The 23,368-nt window shown below is 52.2% G+C and overlaps 1 protein-coding gene across 1 annotated transcript in view; it reads right to left on the bottom strand.

The window, feature by feature from the left end:
• Positions 1-11,141: 11,141 nt before the first annotated feature.
• The window catches only part of plcd1a (phospholipase C, delta 1a), a 97,086-nt gene continuing 84,859 nt past the window's right edge, over positions 11,142-23,368 (bottom strand). The window contains exons 10-15 of the mRNA XM_080213646.1: positions 22,800-22,956; positions 21,052-21,168; positions 20,155-20,333; positions 17,273-17,408; positions 14,252-14,401; positions 11,142-11,316 (exon numbers count right to left, since the gene is read on the bottom strand). Of these exons, the coding sequence (XP_080069772.1) occupies positions 11,234-11,316; positions 14,252-14,401; positions 17,273-17,408; positions 20,155-20,333; positions 21,052-21,168; positions 22,800-22,956 (822 nt within the window). The 3' untranslated portion in view covers positions 11,142-11,233. The remainder of the gene's footprint in view (positions 11,317-14,251; positions 14,402-17,272; positions 17,409-20,154; positions 20,334-21,051; positions 21,169-22,799; positions 22,957-23,368) is intronic.

Below are 23,368 nucleotides of genomic sequence, written 5' to 3'. Positions count from 1 at the left end.
AAATCAATTGATTCCCAGGGACGTCCCAAGGCTCCTGAACCTTATTTAAAACAATCTCCTATATCCACCCATCTCCAACCCGCTCATGTGCCTGTCTAAGTTACTCTTAAACAACTCCAGCGTGCCTGCCTCCACCACCTTACTTGGCAGAGCATTCCATACCCCCACTACCCTCTGTGTGAAAAACCTCCCTCTAATATCTGTGTTATACCTCTCCCCCCTCACCTTAAGCCCATGGCCCCTCGTACTGTGCGTCTCTAACATAGGAAATAGCTTACCTCTGTTTACTCTATCTATACCCTTCATAATCTTATATACCTCTATTAGATCCCCCCCTCAGTCGCCATCTTTCAAGGGAAAACAGCCCCAATTTGCTCAATCTTTCCTCATACCCCAGTCCTTCCATACCAGGCAACATCCTGGTAAACCTCCTCTGCACTCTCTCCAGAGTCTCCACGTCCTTCCGGTAGTAAGGCGACCAGAACTGGACGCAGTACTTTAAATGCAGCCTAACCAACGTTCTGTACAACTGCAACATTAGACTCCAGCTCTTATATTCTATACCCCTTCCTATAAAGGCTAACATACCATAAGCTTTCTTCACCACACTCTCCACTTGCACTGCCACCTTCAAAGACTTGTGCACTTGCACCCCCAGGTCTCGCTGCGATTCTATACTCCTTATGGGCTTACCCTTTATCATATAACTCCCCCCTACATTATTCCGGCCAAAATGCATCCTCACATTTATCCGGATTAAACTCCATTTGCCACATATCTGCCCAATATACCAGCCTATCAATATCCCGCTGTATTGCCAGACACTGCTCCTCACTGCCCGCCAATCCAGCCATCTTGGTGTCATCAGCAAATTTGCTGATCACACCACTTACTCCCTCTTCCAAGTCATTTATATATACTACAAAGAGAAGAGGTCCCAGTACTGAGCCCTGTGGCACACCACTAGTGACAGACCTCCAGCTAGAAAAGGACCCCTCCACTACTACTCTGTCTCTTCTTTGCAAGCCAGTTCTCCATCCATCTAGATACCTGGCCTCGTATCCCATGAGCCTTAATCTTTTCTACCAACCTACCATGAGAGACTTTGTCAAACGCCTTACTGAAATCCATATAGACGACACCAACGGCTCGTCCTTCGTCGACCGTTTTTGTCACCTCCTCAAAAAATTCTACCAGATTCGTAAGGCAAGACTTCCCCTTTACAAAGCCATGCTGCGTATCCTTAATCAGATTGCAATGCTCTAAGTGCTCATACATCCTATCCCTAAGAATCTTCTCCATCAACTTGCCTACTACTGATGTCAAACTCACCGGCCTATAGTTACCCGGGTTATCCCTCCTATCCTTTTTAAACAACGGTACCACGTTCGCTATCCTCCAGTCCTCTGGGACCTCACCTGTGTCCAAAGAAGAGACAAAGATTTGCGTCAGAGGCCCAGCAATTTCATCTCTTGTCTCCCTAAGCAGCCTAGGATAAATGCCATCTGGTCCCGGAGATTTATCAGTTTTAATGCTACCTAAAAGCCCTAACACTTCTTCCCTCGTAATCGATAGTTCCTTCAATTGGTCTACAGCTCCCTCAAAGACCCTACCAGACATCAAGCCCCTCTCCTTTGTGAATACCGACGCAAAGTATTCATTCAGGATCTCCCCCATTCCCTTAGACTCTAAGCACAATTCCCCTCCTCTGTCCCTGAGAGGACCGATTTTTCCCCTAGCCACCCTTTTGCTCCTAACATAGAAATAAAATGCCTTTGGATTTTCCTTAATCCTACCTGCCAAAGCCATTTCATGCCCCCTTTTTGCCCTCCTAACTCGCCTTTTGAGATCTCTCCTACTCTCTCTGTACTCCTCCACCATTCTCTCCATTCCCAGTTGCTTAGACCTTACATACGCCTCTCATTTCTTCCTGACCAGGTCCTCTATATCTCTAGTAATCCACGGCTCTCTAATCCTACCTTTCCCATCCTTCCTCCTAACCGGCACATGCCTTTTCTGCACCCATTTCAGTTTTCCCTTGAAAGACTCCCACATGCCTAACGTGGACTTGCCCTCCAACAGCCTATCCCAGTCTGTATCCCTAAGCTCCTGCCTAATCCGGCTGTATCTAGCCTTCCCCCAATTTAGCACCCTCCCCTTAGGACAGCACTCATCTTTTTCCATTCGTATCCTAAAGTAGACGGAGTTGTGGTTACTATTAGCCACTTGTTCACCTACCGCAACCTCAACCACCTGACCCCGCTCATTGCCCAGAACTAAATCCAGTATCGCCCCCTCTCTAGTCAGGCTATCTACATACTGCTCCAAGGACCCTTCCAATACATAAGAACATAATAAGAACATAAGAAATAGGAGCAGGAGTAGGCCATCTAGCCCCTCGAGCCTGCCCCGCCATTCAATAAGATCATGGCTGATCTGTCGTGGCTCAGTTCCACATTCCCGCCCTCTCCCCATAACCCTTAATCCCCTCTCTTATCAAAAACCCATCAACCCGCGACTTAAAAATATTTAGCGAGGCAGCCTCCACCACTTCAACGGGCAGAGAATTCCAGAGATTCACCACCCTTTGAGTGAAGAAGTTCCTCCTCAACTCCGTTCTAAACCGCCTCCCCTTTATCTTGAGGCTGTGCCCCCTAGTCCTACTGTCTTTTTTGAGCGGGAAGAGTCTCTCCACCTCTATCCTATCCATCCCATTCATCATCTTATACGTCTCAATGAGATCTCCCCTCATTCTTCTAAACTCTAACGAGTACAAGCCTAGTTTATTCAGCCTCTCCTCATAGCTCAACCCCCTCAACTCCGGTATCAGCCTAGTAAACCTCCTCTGCACTCCCTCCAGGGCCAAAATATCCTTGCGCAGGTGCGGCGCCCAAAACTGCACACAGTACTCCAGCTGCGGCCTCACCAATGCCCTATACAGCTGCAGCAAGACCTCCCTACTTTTATATTCAATCCCCCTCGCTATGAAGGCCAGCATCCCATTCGCCTTCCTGACCACCTGCTGCACCTGCAAGCTGGGTTTTTGCGACTCATGCACAAGGACCCCGAGGTCCCTCTGCACCGTCGCCTGCTGCAGTTTTTCGCCACGTAAGTAATAGTCCTTCCTACCATTCTTCCTACCAAAGTGGACCACCTCACACTTGCCAACATTAAATTCCATTTGCCATTTCCTGGCCCATTCGCCCAGCCTATCTAGATCCTTCTGCAGACTCTCCACACCCTCCGCACAATTTGCCTTTCCCCCAATCTTGGTGTCATCAGCAAATTTCGACACCCTGCACTCGGTTCCCTCCTCCAGATCATCTATATAAATGGTAAAAAGCTGAGGCCCCAGCACCGACCCCTGGGGCACTCCACTAGTCACCAACTGCCAATCCAAATAGCACCCATTGACCCCCACTCTCTGCCTCCTATTTGACAACCAATCCTCTATCCACGCTAACACCCTACCCCCAACTCCATGTCCCCTGACCTTCTGCAATAACCTCTTGTGAGGTACCTTGTCAAACGCCTTCTGAAAATCCAGAAAGACCACATCCACCGGCTCTCCTCTATCCACCGCCCTAGACACATCCTCATAGAACTCCAGTAAATTTGTCAGACACACATAAGAACATAAGAACATAAGAAATAGGAGCAGGAGTAGGAGTAGCCCTTCGAGCCTGCCCCGCCATTCAATAAGATCATGGCTGATCTGTCGTGGCTCAGTTCCACATTCCCTCCCTCTCCCCATAACCCTTAATCCCCTCTCTTATCAAAAACCCATCAACCTGCGTCTTAAATATATTTAGCGAGGCAGCCTCCACCACTTCAACGGGCAGAGAATTCCAGAGATTCACCACCTTTTGAGTGAAGAAGTTCCTCCTCAACTCAGTTCTAAGCCACCCCGCCCTTTATTTTGAGGCTGTGCCCTCTAGTCCTACCGTCCTTTCTGAGCGGGAAGAGTCTCTCCACCTCTATCCTATCCATCCCATTCATCATCTTATACGTCTCAATGAGATCTCCCCTCATTCTTCTAAACTCTTAACGAGTACAAGCCTAGTTTATTCAGCCTCTCCTCATAGCTCAACCCCCTCAACTCCGGTATCAGCCTAGTAAACCTCCTCTGCACTCCCTCCAAGGCCAAAATATCCTTGCGCAGGTGCGGCGCCCAAAACTGCACACAGTACTCCAGCTGCGGCCTCACCAATGCCCTATACAGCTGCAGCAAGACCTCCCTACTTTTATATTCAATCCCCCTCGCTATGAAGGCCAGCATCCCATTCGCCTTCCTGACCACCTGCTGCACCTGCAAGCTGGGTTTTTGCGACTCATGCACAAGGACCCCGAGGTCCCTCTGCACCGTCACCTGCTGCAGTTTTTCGCCCCGTAAGTAATAGTCCTTCCTACCATTATTCCTACCAAAGTGGACCACCTCACACTTGCCAACATTAAATTCCATTTGCCATTTCCTGGCCCATTCGCCCAGCCTATCTAGATCCTTCTGCAGACTCTCCACACCCTCCGCACAATTTGCCGTTCCCCCAATCTTGGTGTCATCAGCAAATTTCGACACCCTACACTCGGTTCCCTCCTCCAGATCATCTATATAAATGGTACACATCTTACAAATTCCTCCCCTTCTGAACCCCCAGCTCTAGGCACCTCCCAATCCACCCCAAGGAGATTAAAATCTATTCTTCCTACACCTATCCAAAATGTTTCTACATATACCTTCTTCCACTGCCTGCAGGCTGTTGGATGGTCTGTCGTACACCCCTAGCATTGTAGTGGCTCCCAGATGAGTTGCATGTGCCCCCCGCTGCCCCCCCCCCCCCCCCCCACCCCCACCCCAGGCTGCAGGTCACCCACTCCTGCTCTGCCTCCTAACCTTCGATCGTTATAAACACTTCACCCCTTTGGTCTTGGTCTTCCATCACATCCATTTTCAAATAGATTACAAAGAGTTAGAGAATTGGATCTTGACCCAGCCAGCAGCCAAGTCAACTTGCGGATGGCGACTGTTTATCACTCATTCCTCATTGCTCTGAAGGTGTACAGAACCAATAGTGTGTGTGTGACTGGAGCCAGAAGAAGACCCGGCGTGGTGGTTGCAGTGGTTAGCACTGAGGCCTCACGGTGCCGGGGACCTGGGTTCAATTCCGGCCTCAGGTCACTGTGTGGAGTTTGCACATTCTCCTCATGTCTGTGTGGGTTTCTCCCCACAGTCCAAAGATGTGCGGGTAAGGTTGATTGGCCATGCTAAATTGACCCTTAGTATCAGGGAGATTAGCAGGGTAAATATGTATGGTAAAGGGATAGGGCCTGGGTGGGATGGTTGTTGGTGCAGGTCCAATGGGCTGAATGGCCTCCTGTTGTACTGTCGGGATTCTACGATTCCAGGCCAGGTAGGTCGGAGGTCGGAGGCCTTCCTTTGCTGGTAGGACCTTAATGAAGCAGATGACTTGGTCATTATTCCATTGCTGATTGTGGGATCTCACTGTGCCAATGTCCAATAGAAAATGGTAACGCACATCAGCAAAGTAATGAATTGACTGTCAGCTGCTTTGAGATGTCCTTAGGTTGGGAAAGGTGCTATAGAAATGCAAGTCCTTCTTATAAATAGTCAGTTGGTCATACAAAACTTGAGTATCACTAAAACATAAAAGACTGACCTGCTGTCTAAGTTCTGCACTCATCGGGTCAAAGAAAACAACAATTTATACTGCACAAGCGGAGTTGACAAGTAAACAAAAGCTTGGCAGTTAACTGTTCCCTGGTGCATTCTCCATGTCAGCACCCCTACCAGTGTTCATGTTCCAACCACTTATTGCAGAGTATAAAATGTTGTTCCCTCTTGCAGATCTGTCCTGGTGAGTACAAGGAGAAAAGCTTCGACAGCGTGTGTCCATTTTTTTTCCCCCAGTAGTTCTTTCCATAAATGCAGAAAACCCTGGGGAGAACATTCTGGGCCGAGGACGTGCAGATTATTCCCAACCCAGCGGGTAAAGCACTAGGTGGGGGCGGGGGGGGGGTGGTGGGATCGGAGCCCAGGTAAGACTGTCCCGGGAATCTGTCCGTGTGGGGAATTTGGGCTCGGGTGGTGGGACGCTGAAATGCGAAGGGAATCCACTAGAGGGCAGACAGCGGCCGTGGGAGCAGCAAGGAGACAGCGCCTGAAGCACAGGGTGGGTTGGGGAAGAGGGAGGGTGGGGACCGTCTGTATGACTCACGGCTCGGTCACTGAGTCAGGAGGCAGTGGCTTCACCACAGAAACCCAGGCAGGCTCTCCAGTGCAGCACTGAGGGAATCTTTTGGATGAGATATTTAAACACAGGACCCTCTCTGCTCCCTGCCCCCCCCCCCCCCCCCCCCCCCCCCCACTATTTTGGCACCTATTTCTGAAGAAGAATCGTCAAGTTTTGCAGTTGGATATTAATGATTTGGATACAGGGACAGAAGGCCCCATCGCCAAATTCGCAGGTGACACAAAAATGGGCGGGACAGAGAGATGCAATGAGGAAATAATCATAGAATCGTAGAACCCTGCAGTGCAGAAAGAGGCCCTTCGGCCCATCGAGTCTGCACCCAACACATAGAACATAGAACATAGAACATTACAGCGCAGAACAGGCCCTTCGGCCCACGATGTTGCACCGACCAGCTTTTAAAAAAAAACACTAACCCACTAATCTAAACCAATCCCATTTCGTCCATAAACCTATCCACGGATCTCTTAAACGCCCCCAAACTAGACGCATTTACAACTGCAGCAGGCAGGGCATTCCAGTCCCTCACCACCCTCTGGGTAAAGAAAACATCCCCCCCAGGCCCTATCCCCATATCCCTTCATATTACACCCACTAATCCCTCTAATCTACACATCCCTGGACACTAAGGGGCAATTTTAGCATAGCCAATCAACCTAACCCACACATCGGCACGGTAGCACAGTGGGTTAGCGCTGCTGCCTCACAGCACCAGGGACCTGGGTTTGATTCCCGGCTCGGGTCACTGTCTGTGTGGAGTTTGCACAGTCTCCTCGTGTCTGCGTGGGTTTCCTCCAGGCGCTCCGGTTTCCTCCCACAGTCCGAAAGACATATTGGTTAGGGTGCGTTGGCCATGATAAATTCTCCCTCAGTGTAACCCGAACAGGAGTGTGGCGACTGGGGGATTTTCACAGTAACTTCATTGCAGTGTTAATGTAAACCTACTTGTGACACTAATAAATAAACTGAACTTTAAACTTCAGGCACTGAGTTCCAGATTCCTTTTGGGTGACAAGTTGTTCCTGAAATCTCCAGCCGCCTTTCCTTAAATCTGTGCCCCCTGGTTACTGACCCCACTGTAACGGAGAAAGATTTCTTCCTGTCCGCCCTGTCTATGTCGCTCATAATTTTGTACAACTTAATCACCCTTCTCTTCTCTAAACAACCCCAGTCTATCCCATCTCCCATGGTGGGACGGGTATGATGCCACGTGTGCTGCTATTATACCCTGTGTGCCACATTTACAAGGTGCCCAACATCACTGACCATTGAGGGAACGGGATGGATCCCGTGATGAAGGAGATTGATCTCCCAGAGGAGAGAGGCTGGAAGATGGACCTCGTTGATGACACAAAAGCTGGAAGATTCCCCTCCCCACCCCCCAGCCCCTCCTGTGGTGTTCCAGGGTCCAGGGTCACTGGCAAACTGAACCCTGGAGACAGCACCAGGCATTGCTTAGCTGAGTCCCGACTCCCGGGTACCACACGGTTCCAGAGGGGTTCTCCTCTGCTGCCTCCATCTGAGCAGCTTGGGAATATCCCGCTGTAATTCCACGCTGGGGCAAAACCGAATATTGGGCCTTTCACCAAACTCTCCCTGCCTGCACCCCCACGCTCCTGTCCCCACCTCCCTCGCCCCATCCCCGATTAATCAGGCCAGCGAGGGCAGTGGGGGAATTCCAGCCTTGGCCCAGATTCCCAGGAATAACACTGGTGTTCTCCCTGGCATCCTGGCCAATAATTATCCCCCAACCAACATCACGGTCAACTAGGCAGACTGGTCATTCTCACAATGTTGTTCATGGGATCTTGCTATGCACTGTTGTGAAGTTGAGTTTGTAAAGGTATAAAGAATGTTTATAAAGATATTAAAAAAATTATATCAGAAGAATTAAGGGCAGCACAGTGGCACTGCTGCTTTGCAACGCCAGAGACCCAAGTTCAATTCCAGCCTCGGGTGACTGTGCTGTGTTTGCACATTCTCCCTGTATCTGTGTGGGTTTCCTTCGGGTCTCCGGTTTCCTCCCACACTCTAAAGATATGCCAGTTAGGTTGATTGGCCATGAGTAGGGTAAGTGCGAGGCATCTTGAGGAGAATTGTTTGATAGAGCAGACGCAGCACGGTTTCATTAAAGGGAAGTCGTGTCTGGCAAATTTACTGGAGTTCTATGAGGATGTGTCTAGGGCGGTGGATAGAGGAGAGCCGGTGGATGTGGTCTTTCTAGATTTTCAGAAGGCGTTTGACAAGGTACCTCACAAGAGGTTATTGCAGAAGGTCAGGGGGCATGGAGTTGGGGGTAGGGTGTTAGCGTGGATAGAGGATTGGTTGTCAAATAGGAGGCAGAGAGTGGGGGTCAACGGGTGCTATTCGGATTGGCGGTTGGTGACTAGTGGGGTGCCCCAGGGGTCGGTGCTGGGGCCTCAGCTTTTTACCATTTATATAGATGATCTGGAGGAGGGAACCGAGTGTAGGGTGTCGAAATTTGCTGATGACACCAAGATTGGGGGAACGGCAAATTGTGCGGAGGGTGTGGAGAGTCTGCAGAAGGATCTAGATAGGCTGGGCGAATGGGCCAGGAAATGGCAAATGGAATTTAATGTTGGCAAGTGTGAGGTGGTCCACTTTGGAAGGAAGAATGGTAGGAAGGACTATTACTTACGTGACGAAAAACTGCAGCAGGCGACGGTGCAGAGGGACCTCGGGGTCCTTGTGCATGAGTCGCAAAAACCCAGCTTGCAGGTGCAGCAGGTGGTCAGGAAGGCGAATGGGATGCTGGCCTTCATAGCGAGGGGGATTGAATATAAAAGTAGGGAGGTCTTGCTGCAGCTGTATAGGGCACTGGTGAGGCCGCAGCTGGAGTACTGTGTGCAGTTTTGGTCGCCGCACTTACGCAAGGATATTTTGGCCTTGGAGGGAGTGCAGAGGAGGTTCATTAGGCTGATACCAGAGTTGAGGGGGTTGGATTATGAAGAGAGGCTGAATAGACTGGGCTTGTACTCGTTGGAGTTTAGAAGGATGAGGGGAGATCTCATTGAGACATATAAGATGATGAATGGGATGGATAGGGTAGAGGTGGAGAGACTCTTCCCACTCAGAAAGGACAACAGGACTAGAGGGCACAGCCTCAAGATAAAGGGGGCGTGGTTTAGAACAGAGTTGAGGAGGAACTTCTTCACTCAAAGGGTGGTGAATGTCTGGAATTCTCTGCCCGTTGAAGTGGTGGAGGCTGCCTCGCTAAATATTTTTAAGACGCAGGTTGATGGGTTTTTGATAAGAGAGGGGATTAAGGGTTATGGGGAGAGGGCGGGAATGTGGAACTGAGCCACGACAGATCAGCCATGATCTTATTGAATGGCGGGGCAGGCTCGAAGGGCTAGATGGCCTACTCCTGCTCCTATTTCTTATGTTATGTTACGGGAATAGAGCCGGAGAGGATTGTGGAGGGTGCAGACTCGATGGGTCGAATGACCTCCTTCTGCACTGTAGGGATTCTATGAATTGTAAAGAAAAGTGCTACGAGGGAAAGAAAACGGTGCGTGGTCCCTTTAAAAACTCTCTTTGGGTTCTGCACTGAAATGCCAGACTCCAGGCGGCATTTGTTTCAAAATGTTTCAAAATTGTTTCAAAAGCATCGGGATTGACTTGGTAGCAGGCTTTGCATTCTGCCAGCCTATCAGTTTAAAAAGGGACCATTAAGAGCCTATCAGGTTTGGAATAAATAGTGTTGACAGCATCAAACCAATCCTGGGACAAGAAAATTGCGAGGTCATGGCAGGTATGAAGGCCGGAGCAACAGGCCTTTTCAAGAGAGAGCATGTACAGAGGCCAGGGCAGCCCATCAGCATTCATCTCTAGAGTAGCCCTTCACCCTGTCAGTATATCTTAAGGCAATTATCCAGCTGTGTAACAGAAGGATACACATCAGGAAGATCTTACAGCCACCGGACAGAAATATTACAGAAGCACACATTAGAGTCAAGTCTATTTCAAAATTGAACATCACTAAAGCCCGTGAGATTGTCCAAGGCGCTATACAAATGCAAGTTGGACAGGACAAGTGAGAGGCGGAGTGAGTTGCTTCAGAATTCCTTTATTAAAATGGATTTTAGACAGTGTATTACAAAGAATATCCCCAACCAATCAGGTGACATTTGACGAGTGAACGGCCTTCACTCTGTTCAGCCGGAATGTACAGAAAATCTTAACCAAAAAAAAAAGTTTAAAAAAGAGGTTTTAAAAAAGCCGACAGAGTTTGGATTGGATGAAACGAGCAGCAGCAGCATTGAAATCTCCCTCGGTCCTCAGCAAAGAAACCACACCTTCCATAGTGTTGTGCAAACTGCCTCCTGTTCCCCGCCCCCTCTCCGTCCCTCCAACCCCCCCACTCCACTCCTCCCTCATCCCTCCTGTCCCCCCTCTCCATCCCTCCTCCCCACTCCACTCCTCCCTCCCCCTCCCACTCCATTCCCCTTTTTCCTCCCCATACCCCCCCTCTCTCCTCCCCCAATTCTCCCTTCTCTCTCCCCCAGTTCCCCTTCTCTCTTTCCTCCCCTCTCTCTCTCTCCCATTCCTCTCTCTCTCTCTCTCTCTCCCCCCATTCCCTCCTCCCTCTCTCTCCCCATTCCTCTCTCTCTCCTCCATTCCTCTCTCTCTCCCTCTCTCTCCCCCATTCCTCTCTCCCTCTCTCTCCCCCATTCCTCTCTCCCTCTCTCCCCCATTCCCCCCTCTCCCTCTCTCCCCCATTCCCCCCTCTCTCCCCATTCCCTCTCTCTCTCCCCCATTCCCCTCTCTCTCTCCCCCATTCCCCCCTCTCTCCCCCACTCCTCCTCTTTCTCCCCCCCATTTCCTCTCTCTCTCCCCCCCCCGCCCCACTCTCTCTGTCTCTCTCTGCGTTCCCCCCTCCCTCCCTCGGTTCAGTCTGGAAGTCGGTGTTTTAAGATGTCAGATACAGAGGTGGTGAAGGTTTACTCGATCATGATGTGGACAAACAGCGACGCGGAGGGGAGATGGCTCCCGTCCTCAGACAGGAGATGGATGTGTCGATAACCTGCAGACATTGACAAAGGGAGAATGGAGTCAAACACAGTTACTGCCTGCTCACCCTCACTGATCAGTGCGGTGGGGGTGTAATCCTTTACAATCACCCCTTCCAAATCCCACTACCCCATCACCATCCTTATTACCCCAACAAACCCAAACTGATCCCCATTCCAGCATCCTCCCCAACACCTGCTCCCAAACCCCCGCCGTCACCCCCAAACCCTCTCCGTCACCCCCACCGTCACCCCCAAACCCTCTCCGTCACCCCCAAACCCCCTCCGTCACCCCCAAACCCTCTCCATCACCCCCTCCACCACCCCCAAACCCTCTCCGTCACCCCCAAACCCTCTCCATCACCCCCTCCACCACCCCCAAACCCTCTCCGTCACCCCCAAACCCTCTCCGTCACCCCCAAACCCTCTCCGTCACCCCCAAACCCTCTCCATCACCCCCTCCAGCACCCCCAAACCCTCTCCGTCACCCCCAAACCCTCTCCATCACCCCCTCCACCACCCCCAAACCCTCTCCGTCACCCCCAAACCCTCTCCGTCACCCCCAAACCCTCTCCATCACCCCCTCCACCACCCCCAAACCCTCTCCGTCACCCCCAAACCCTCTCCATCACCCCCTCCACCACCCCCAAACCCTCTCCGTCACCCCCAAACCCTCTCCGTCACCCCCTCTGTCACCCCCAAACCCTCTTGGTTGCCCCCTCCACAGACCTCTTCTGTCAACCCCCCTGTCACCCTCTCGGTCAACCTGTCTGTCACCCCCATTTAAAAAACCCATTCTCTCTCTTGGCAAACTGGGCAAAATTATTAGAAAATAGGAGCAAGTGTAGGCCATTCAGCCCTTCGAATACTGGGGGCCCCAATGTTCTATTTCCCAGTGGGGTCACAGTCGCCAACAAGAACAAAGAGCAATGATAATTACAGCACAGGAACAGGCCCTTCGGCCCTCCAAACCTGCACCAACCATGCTGCCCGACTGAACTAAAACCCCCTCCCCTTCCGGGGACCCGTATCCCTCTATTCCCATCCTATTCATGGATTTGTCCAGACACCCCTTAAAACTCACCATTGTATCCACTTCCACTGCCTCCCCCGGCAACGAGTTCCAGACACCCACCACCCTCTGTGTAAAAAATCTGCCTTGTACATCTCCTTTAAACCTTGCCCCTCGCACCTTAAACCTGTGCCCCCTAGTAACTGACTATTCCACCCCGGGAAAAAGCTTCTGACTATCCACTCTGTCCAGGCCTCTCATAATCTTGTAGACTTCTATCAGGTCACCCTCAACCTCCGTTGTTCCAGTGAGAACAAATCGAGTTTCTCCCTCCTCTCCTCATAGCTAATGCCCTCCATACCAGGGCAACATCCTGGTAAATCTCTTCTGCACCCTCTCCAAAGCCTCCACATCCTTCTGGTAGTGTGGCGACCAGAATTGAACACTATATTCCAAATGGGGCCTAACTAAGGTTCTACAAAGCTGTAACATGACTTGCCAATTTTAACACTGCTTGACTACTAATGAGTGAGATAGGAGGGTATTTATCTGCTACGTACACTGGACCCCAGCACTCTAACCCTAATGCAGCTCCCCCTCGCTCTGATTCAGACACTGGCGGGGGGGGACGTGCAGGGGACGGTCCCCTGTCCGGTTCACCTCCCCCACCAACTGGATGACCGCTCTCTGCCTACATGGCCACGTTAGGCTGATTGGCAAAAGCAGGAATGCCAGAGGGCAGACGAGTGTGTTTGGACACAGCCATCTTATCAGTCCAGGGTGAGCTGGTATCCCTCTCACAGAACCCCTACAGGACAGGAGAGGCCATTCGGCCCATCAAATCCGCGCTGTCGCTCTGTCAGAATATCCTACCCAATCCTCTCCCCGCCTGTAAGCCCGCACGTTTAGCACGGCCAATCACCCCAACCAGCACGTCTGCGGGAGGAAACCGGAGCACCCGGAGGAAACCCACGCAGACACGGGGAGAATGTGCAAACTCCACACAGACAGTGACCCGAGCCGGGAATCGAACCCTGGCGCTGTGAGGTAGCAGTGCTAACCCACTGTGCCGTCCATTAGATTTCATTCCTGATTTTGTTTTGGCGGGTTATCTGTTGAATTTATTAATCGACTGGATTCGGATCGCACCCAGCTGCCAGGGTGGGATTTGAAGCGATATTTCCAGAGTATTATCCTGGTGCTCTACACTGTGAGTCTGCTGACAGTACAGTGTGGTTCAGGGTGGGACACAGTGCTGGTCCCTGGATTCAGTAATAACGGGATATCCGCACGGACTCTATCATCCCAATGGCTTCCTTGGCTGGAATTTTACCAGTGTGCCCACCCCGGGGAATCGGAGCGGGCCCAGGGGCGGACAACGGGAAGGTCCGTCGACACTGGGGGTGGGATTTTAGGACGAGCGAGCCTGTAAGATTCCGCCCAGGGACTCCAGAACAAGGGAACGGGATGGATAATGGAAAAGCAAAAAGAAATGTGCGGTTCTCCGAGCGGGGGAAGGAGTGGGAGTCGTTGGATCGTTCTTTCAAACGGGTCAGGGCGGGCATGATGGCGCGAATGGCCTCTCCCTGGACAGAGAGGTTCTACAGGGGTGACCATATTGTTGGGGAGGTGGGGGGGGGGTGCCCCCACCAGTTTCTGCGAGAGGGGGCCCTCCCCTCCTCTCCCTCTCTACTTGCCCCTCCCCCTCACCCTCCCCCCGCCTCCCTCCTGCCCCTCCCACTCCTCCTCTCCCCCTCCCCTCCCCCATCTCTCCCCCACTCCTACTCCCCCCCGACACCACCCCCCATCTCTCCCCCACTCCTACTCCCCCCCCACACCACCCCCCCATCTCTCCCCCACTCCTTCTCCCCCCAACACCACGCCCCCATCTCCCCCCCACTCCTACTCCCACCCCGCACCCCCCCCCCCCCCATTACCTAGTTTCAGGCTGGTGAAGGGCACTGTGAACTGTCCAATGAAATCGTTCCGAGACGACATGTCATAGTCCTGTACCACGAATCGGACGAGAGCGAGCTGCGGGACGGTGATGTCGAACTGGAAAGTGGCGTTCCACATGGGGTTAAACCCTGAGGGGACACAAGGGCCCAGTGTTACTGAGGGAAATCACAGGTTCGAGTCCCACCACCACCCGAGAATCTGAAATTCTCTTCAAATTAAATACATCTGTAACAGGCCAAAAACTAACTCAAACTGAGGAAAGGGACTGTGCAACTGACCACAGCGTCGCCATCATTACAGAAGATGCAGCACGGAGTCTCTGGGGAAGAGAATCTCTTACCCGTGGCCACCCAGTCTATCAGTGACACCAGGCCCACACTAGGCCCATGCCAGGCCCACGCCAGGCCCACGCCAGGCTCACGCCAGGCTCATGCCAGGCCCACACCAGACCAACAAAAATGGACAATCATTACCTATCCTTATTTAGCACTGACTGCTCAGTGTAGTGTACATATTGGGTCTGTATTCCAGCCCTGACTGCAGTACTGCGTACATCACCGTGTCACTGTGTCACGGATGGCACCGTGTCACTGGGCTGCGTACGGCACCGTGTCACTGGGCTGTGTACGATACCGTGTCACTGGGCTGTGTACGATACCGTGTCACTGGGCTGTGTACGACACCGTGTCACTGGGCTGTGTACGATACTGTGTCACTGGGCTGTGTACGGCACCGTGTCACTGGGCTGTGTACGACACCGTGTCACTGGGCTGTGTACGATACCGTGTCACTGGGCTGTGTACGACACCGTGTCACTGGGCTGTGTACGGCACTGTGTCACTGGGCTGTGTACGACACTGTGTCACTGGGCTGTGTATGACACCGTGTCACTGGGCTGTGTACGACACTGTGTCACTGGGCTGTGTACGAACACTGTGTCACTGGGCTGTGTACGACACTGTGTCACTGGGCTGTGTATGACACCGTGTCACTGGGCTGTGTACGACACTGTGTCACTGGGCTGTGTACGACACTGTGTCACTGGGCTGTGTACGACACTGTGTCACTGGGCTGTGTACGATACTGTGTCACTGGGCTGTGTACGACACTGTGTCACTGGGCTGTGTACGACACCGTGTCACTGGGCTGTGTACGATACTGTGTCACTGGGCTGTGTACGATACCGTGTCACTGGGCTGTGTGCGACACTGTGTCACTGGGCTGTGTACGATACTGTGTCACTGGTCTGTGTACGACACTGTGTCACTGGGCTGTGTACGATACCGTGTCACTGGGCTGTGTACGGCACTGTGTCACTGGGCTGTGTACGACACTGTGTCACTGGGCTGTGTACGACACTGTGTCACTGGGCTGTGTACGATACTGTGTCACTGGTCTGTGTACGACACTGTGTCACTGGGCTGTGTACGGCACTGTGTCACTGGGCTGTGTACGACACTGTGTCACTGGGCTGTGTACGGCACTGTGTCACTGGGCTGTGTACGACACTGTGTCACTGGGCTGTGTACGGCACTGTGTCACTGGGCTGTGTACGGCACTGTGTCACTGGGCTGTGTACGGCACTGTGTCACTGGGCTGTGTACGGCACTGTGTCACTGGGCTGTGTACGGCACTGTGTCACTGGGCTGTGTACGGCACTGTGTCACTGGGCTGTGTACGACACTGTGTCACTGGGCTGTGTACGGCACTGTGTCACTGGGCTGTGTACGACACTGTGTCACTGGGCTGTGTACGACACTGTGTCACTGGGCTGTGTACGATACTGTGTCACTGGTCTGTGTACGGCACTGTGTCACTGGGCTGTGTACGGCACTGTGTCACTGGGCTGTGTACGGCACTGTGTCACTGGGCTGTGTACGACACTGTGTCACTGGGCTGTGTACGGCACTGTGTCACTGGGCTGTGTACGGCACTGTGTCACTGGGCTGTGTACGACACTGTGTCACTGGGCTGTGTACGGCACTGTGTCACTGGGCTGTGTACGGCACTGTGTCACTGGGCTGTGTACGACACTGTGTCACTGGGCTGTGTACGACACTGTGTCACTGGGCTGTGTACGACACTGTGTCACTGGGCTGTGTACGACACTGTGTCACTGGTCTGTGTACGGCACTGTGTCACTGGGCTGTGTACGATACTGTGTCACTGGGCTGTGTACGACACTGTGTCACTGGGCTGTGTACGACACTGTGTCACTGGGCTGTGTACGACACTGTGTCACTGGGCTGTGTACGATACTGTGTCACTGGTCTGTGTACGGCACTGTGTCACTGGGCTGTGTACGACACTGTGTCACTGGGCTGTGTACGGCACTGTGTCACTGGGCTGTGTACGGCACTGTGTCACTGGTCTGTGTACGGCACTGTGTCACTGGGCTGTGTACGATACTGTGTCACTGGGCTGTGTACGGCACTGTGTCACTGGGCTGTGTACGGCACTGTGTCACTGGGCTGTGTACGGCACTGTGTCACTGGGCTGTGTACGGCACTGTGTCACTGGGCTGTGTACGGCACTGTGTCACTGGGCTGTGTACGGCACCGTGTCACTGGACTGTGCACGACACCGTGTCACTGGACTGCGTACGACACCGTGTCACTGGGCTGCGTACGACACCGTGTCACTGGGCTGCGTACGACACCGTGTCACTGGGCTGTGTACGACACCGTGTCACTGGGCTGTGTACGACACTGTGTCCCTGGGTTGTGTACGATACTGTGTCACTGGGCTGTGTACGACACCGTGTCACTGGGCTGTGTACGACACTGTGTCACTGGGCTGTGTACGACACCGTGTCACTGGGCTGTGTACGACACTGTGTCCCTGGGTTGTGTACGATACTGTGTCACTGGGCTGTGTACGACACTGTGTCACTGGGCTGTGTACGACACTGTGTCACTGGGCTGTGTACGATACTGTGTCACTGGGCTGTATATGACACTGTGTCACTGGGCTGCAGTTATTGCGAGCCTCATTCTTACCGTTATTGCTGATACGGTCTGTTGTTTGGGAGTTATTGTCTGCTGTGACTCCATGTACCTCCACCACCACCAGAGGATCCACAACGGACTTCAGCTTCATTCTGTTTGACTTTGGAAGCTGCTGTGCGGAGATAACCTGAGGGGAAGATGCAGCCGGTGGTGAGGGCCAGAGCGTCACTGTTCCAGCATTTCCCCCCTCCATCCGTCCGTCCGTCCGTCACCCTGTCAGAAAGCGCTGGAAAATCTCAGCGGGTCTGGCAGCGTGCGGGGAGAGAGAATAGAGCCAGCGTTATCGAGTCTGGGGCTCAAACGCTCTGGCGCAGGGTTACCCAGACCCACAACGTTGGCTCTATTCTCTCCCCTCGGACGCTGTCAGACCCGCCGAGGTTTTCCAGCATTTTCTGTTTTTGTTTCGGGTTCCCCACGTCTGCAGTAATTTGCTTTCGTCCGAAAGAACGTCTTCCAGCCCCGGGACGCCAACTCGGTTTCCCTCTCCACAGACCTGCCGAGGTTTTCCAGAACGTTCGTCAGCAGGCGGGATGGCAAATCAGGAACTTCCCCTGAGCCCCTCGAGGGAATGGGGAGGGAGGGAGGGAGGGAGTGGGGATTGGAGGAGGCAGTAGAGCTAAGGGCAATGACGGTACTGAGTGGTGGAGAGGGTTCGATGGGCCGAATGGCCCGTTTCTGTTCGAGATGCGTTCGGATTGGAGAATTTTAAAAAAAATAGCACGATAGCGAGTGTTTGAATGATAATCGGACAGTTCCACCTGACCGGACAGCTCGGTTCGACACACTGGGTTTTCCCACCGTGGATGCAGCAATCCATTTAAATCCCCCCTGCCCGACTTCAGCAGGACTGGAAGATCCTGCCAGGGGGAGGGGCTGGAAAACCTCACCCACGGAAGGGAAAGAAAGGCTTTTAACCAGTACAAGGGGAGCAAATCGGTGGAGGCTTTAGCGAGGCATAGAAAATGCAGGGTGGAGCTTAAGAAAGTGTTAGGAAAGCAACGTAGGGAATGGGAGAAAGCTCTGACTGCTAAAAGTAGGGAAAATCCCAAGATATTCTCCAAGGATATCAATGGGAAAAGGATAACCAGGGAAAGAGTTGGGACCAAGGGGGAAATCTATGGGAACCGGAGGACATTGGTCGAGTGTTGGATGAATAATTCACATCTGTCCTCACCGAAGAGAATGAGGGCGATGGTACGGGATTCAGGGAAAGTGTGAGATTCTTCTGCAAAATTACAAAGGGAAGGACAAGATATTGGCGGTGTTGGCTGGCTCACTTGACAGATCATCGTTCACGATTTACATCGATGATTTGGAGTTGGGGACCAAGTGTCGCGTGTCAAAGATGACATTAAGATGGGCGGCAGAACAAAGTGTGCAGAGGACACTGAAAGTCTGCAAAGGGGATATAGATAGTCTAAGTGAGTGGGTGAGGATCTGGCAGATGGAGTACAGTGTTGGTAACTGTGTGTTCATCCATTTTGGCAGGAATAACAGCAAAATGGACTATTATTTAAATGGTAAAGAATTGCAGCATGCTGCCGTGCAGAGGGACCTGGGTGTCCTTGTGGAAGAATCTCAAGGAGTTGGTTCACAGGTACAGCAGGTAATTAAGAAGGCAAATGGAATTTTGTCCTTCATTGCTAGAGGGATGGAGTTTAAAAACAGTGAAATTATGTTGCAGCTATTTCAGGTGCTGGTGAGGCCACACCTGGAATACTGTGTACAGTTTTGGTCTCCTTACTTGAGAAAGGATATACTGGCACTGGAGGGGGTGCAGAGGAGATTCACTAGGTTGATTCCAGAGTTGAGAGGGTTGGCTTATGAGGAGAGACTGAGTAGACTGGGGCTATACTCATTGGAATTCAGAAGAATGAGGAGAGATCTTATAGAAACATATAAGATTATGAAGGGAATCGATAAGATAGAAGCAGGGAAGTTGTTTTCACTGGCAGGTGAAACTAGAACTAGGGGGCATGGCCTCAAAATAAGGGGGAGCAGATTTAGGACTGAGCTGAGGAGGAACTTCTTCACACAAGGGGTTGTGAATCTGTGGAATTCCCTGCCCAGTTGAGGCTCCCTCATTGAATGTTTTTAAGGCAAGGGTAGATAAATGTTTGGACAGTAAAGGAATTAAGGGTTATGGTGAGTGGGCGGGTAAGTGGAGCTGAGTCCACAAAAAGATCAGCCATGATCTTATTGAATGGGGCAGGCTTGAGGGGCCAAATGGCTTACATTTTAGGACTGGAGTCTTAGACTCAAAGCTCACAACCAGCAGTATAACTCTGGTTGTTCAGCTTGAGGTTTCCATGTCATAAGGGCAGAGAAACCATTAATCTCCCTCAGCAGGATCGAAATGGCTGTTAAATTGATTAGTCAGAAGTAAAGCTTACATTAACACTGCAATGAAGTTACTGTGAAATTCCCCTAGTTGCCACACTCCGGCGCCTGTTCGGGTACACTGAGGGGGAATTTAGCACGGCCAATCCACCTAACCAGCACTGTGTGGCGTCCGCACATTCTCCCCGTGTCTGCGTGGGTTTCCTCCGGGCGCTCCGGTTTCCTCTCACGGTGGGAACACCCGGAGGAAACCCACGCAGACATGGGGAGAATGTGCAGGATCCACACAGACAGTGACCCGAGGCCGGGAATCGAACCCGGGTCCCTGGCGCTGCGAGGCAGCTGTGCCAACCAGCAGCACAGCACAGGAAACAGGCCCTTCGGCCCTCCAAACCGCTGTGCCACCGTGCTACCCGCCTGGGGCCCTGTACGCCCAGGGTAATGGTGTGGAAATCCCGGAGGATGCTGGAGCTGGTGCAGTGGTTGCTGTGTCGTCACGTCAGTGTGTCAGGATCCCAGGGATAAACTCTCACCATCACGTGCAGCTTCCTGCGGTTTAGCCAAATGCCCTTCTGAATATTCTTCGGATCAAAGCTTATCTTCTTCTCTCTCATGAACTTGGGTTTCAGATTGTAACCTGCAAAACCATTGTCCAGGAACTTCCCCTGGTTCAGGTCCCGCTCCTGCCCTGGGGTCTGGAAATTCAGGGCCACTGCAGGGAGGGGGTGGTGGTGGAGCGAGGGGGAGGGGGAGAGAGAGAGCGATGGGGGAGTGAGGGGGGAGCGAGGGGGGAGTGCGGGGAAGGAAAGGGAGAGAGGCAGCGGGAGGGAGGGGGACGGAGAGGGAGGGGTGGAGGAGCGAGTGGGGGGGAAGGGATGGGGTGCGAGCAAGGAGGAGGGGTGGGGGGAGTGACGGGGAGGAATAGGGGGAGCGAGGGGACGGAAGGGATGGGGGGAGGGAGAGTGAGGGATGGGGGAGGGAGGGGGAGGGATAGGGTAGGGATGGGGAAGGGATAGGGGAGTGAGGGAATGGAGGGGGGAGGAGGAAGGATGGGGGAGCGAGGGGGAGGGATCGGGAGCGAGGGGGAGAGATGGCGGAGAGACGGGGAGGAATAGGGGGAGCGTGGGGAAGGAGGGGGGATGAAGAGGTGGAGGGAGTGAGATTGAGGGATGGGGGAGGGAGATGGAGGGATAGGGTAAGGATGGAGAGGGATAGGGGAGTGAGGGAAGGGAGGGGGAGGGAGGAAGAGGGACGGGGGAGCGAGGGGGAAGGGTAGGGGGAGGGGGGGTGAGGGGATGAGGGAGGGAGGGGTGAGTGAGAGGGAGAGTGAGGGGGGAGAGACGAGAGAGACAGAGGTGTTAGGTTAATGATGGATTACATTACCGGCAAACACAACAAGGGTTATTCTGAGCGATGTATAATTGTCTCACCAATCTGACAGCCAGCGTTCCACATCTCAATCGGATTGTAGTTGGAGGAATCTGTCCTTAGACCTGCCGGGTAAATCCTGCTCAGCTGCCGTGCATTGAGTTGAATAAATGGTCTGGCTGCAGGAAAGCACAGCTTGTTAATGTTCACCCAGTCGACAGGAACATCCTCACCTCTAACTGTGGCTGCTTTCCCACAGCCCGAGCTCTGTGAACACTGCCTTCCAGGGAGATTGCTGTGGCTTTGAGCCCCTCTGCAGCTGTCCTGAATCCAGGCTCATGCTCCCAGGGCAATACTGAGGGAGTGCTGCATTGTCAGAAGTGCCATTGTTTGATGAGACATCAGGGCCAGGCTCAGCACTGTGACAGGGGAAGCAAAGAGGGCATTGATGAGGGTGGTGTAGGTTGATGTAGGTCAGCACTGAATGCTTGGTGTGTCCGCAAAGTCAATGAACAGAGGAGAAACAGTTCCAGCCTCCCATCCATTGACTCTGTCTACACTTCCTGCTGCCTCGGCAAAGCAGTCAACATAATTAAGGACCCCACGCACCCCGGACATTCTCTCTTCCACCTTCTTCCATCAGGAAAATGGCCTTTATTGCGAGGGGGATTTGGCCTTTATAGTGAGGGGGATAGTATATAAAAGTAGGGAGGTCTTGCTGCAACTGTACAGGGCACTGGTAAGGCTGCAGCTGGAGTACTGTGTGCAGTTCTGGTCCCCTTATTTGCGAAAGGATATATTGGTCTTGGAGGGAGTGCAGAGGAGGTTCACTAGGCTGATACCAGAAATGAGGGTTTAGCTTATGAGGAGAGATTAAATAGACTGGGTGTGTACTCGTTGGAGTTTAGAAGGATGAGGGGGAATCTTATAGAGACTTACAAGATAATGAAGGGGGTGGATAGGGTAGGGGTAGAGAGATTCTTCCCGCTTAGAAAAGAAACAAGAACTAGAGGGCACAGCCTCAAGATAAGCGGGGGGGGCAGTTTAGATCAGAGTTGAGGAGGAACTTCTTCACTCAAAGGGTGGTGAATCTCTGGAATTCTCTGCCCGTTGAAGTGGTGGAGGCTGCCTCGCTAAATATATTTAAGTCACGGGTAGATAGGTTTCTGATAGACAAGGGAATTAAGGGTTATGGGGAGAAAGCGGGAAAGTGGAACTGATCCACTTCAGATCAGCCATGATCTTATTGAATGGCGGGGCAGGCTCGAAGGGCTAGATGGCCTACTCCTGCTCCTATTTCTTATGTTCTTATGAAAAAGATACGAAAGTCTGAGGTCACGTACCAACCGATGCAAGAACAGCTTCTTCCCTGCTGCTGTCAGACTTTTGAATGGATCTACCTTGCATTAAGTTGATCTTTCTCTACACCCTAGCTGTGACTGTAAAACTACATTCTGCACCCTCTCCTTTCCTTCTCTATGAACGGTATGCTTTGTCTGTACAGCACGCAAGAAACAATACTTTTCACTGTGTGCTAATACATGTGACAGTAATAAATCAAATCAAATCAAGATGCACACCAGAGCAAATCAAGAGCGATCCCTTCACTCTGTGACTCTTTGGAATTAGCCAGTCCAGAGAGCAGCGGATGTTCAGACCCCGAGTACATCTCAGACTGAGATCAAGACATGTTTGAGCGCTCGAGGAATGTGGGGCTATTGTGAAATGGCAGCATTGAGATAGATCAGTCAGGATGAATGGTGGAGCAGGCTCGAAGGGCTGAATGGCCTGCACCAGCTACGTGACTTACCCGTTTCCTGGGTCAGTTTATTGAACTTGTTCTCTCCAAAGGATGACATCTCGTAGAAGACCTGGTTTTGCATGGCATCCTCAAACCCGTTGAAGTGGACACTCTTGCAGTAGATGACGAGGTCCGAGAGCTCCTTGGCCAACTTTATCTTCCCGCTCTGAAGTCAAGAGACATTTAGCCACGAGAGTTAAAGGTGCAGGGTTTCTCAAATAAAACTTTAAATCAGCGAATTCTTCGCCTGGCGCGGTGGGTGAATGGTAATCCTGGATGGCACCAGGTCAGGGAGAAAGACCCCAGCCTTAACCTCACGCCACAGGCTGCATGGAGGCCCTCCAACGCCCCAACATATCCCAGAGATATCCAAGGTGTGACTGTCTTGTCAGGCAGTAAAGGGAGACGATGGCCTAGTGCTATTATCATAGACTATTAATCCAGAAACTCAGCTAATGTTCTGGGGACCCAGGTTCGAATCCCACCATGGTGGAATCTGAATTCAATAAAAAGTATCTGGAATTAAGAATCTACTGATGACCATGAAACCATTGTAGGAAAAACCCATCTGGTTCATT

Source organism: Carcharhinus amblyrhynchos, chromosome 2 (genome assembly GCF_965287045.1).
Source record: "Carcharhinus amblyrhynchos chromosome 2, sCarAmb.v2.hapA, whole genome shotgun sequence".
Taxonomy (NCBI): domain Eukaryota; kingdom Metazoa; phylum Chordata; class Chondrichthyes; order Carcharhiniformes; family Carcharhinidae; genus Carcharhinus; species Carcharhinus amblyrhynchos.
The sequence above is the reverse complement of the archived record's forward strand: the minus strand, read 5'-3'. Positions and strand labels throughout refer to the sequence as shown.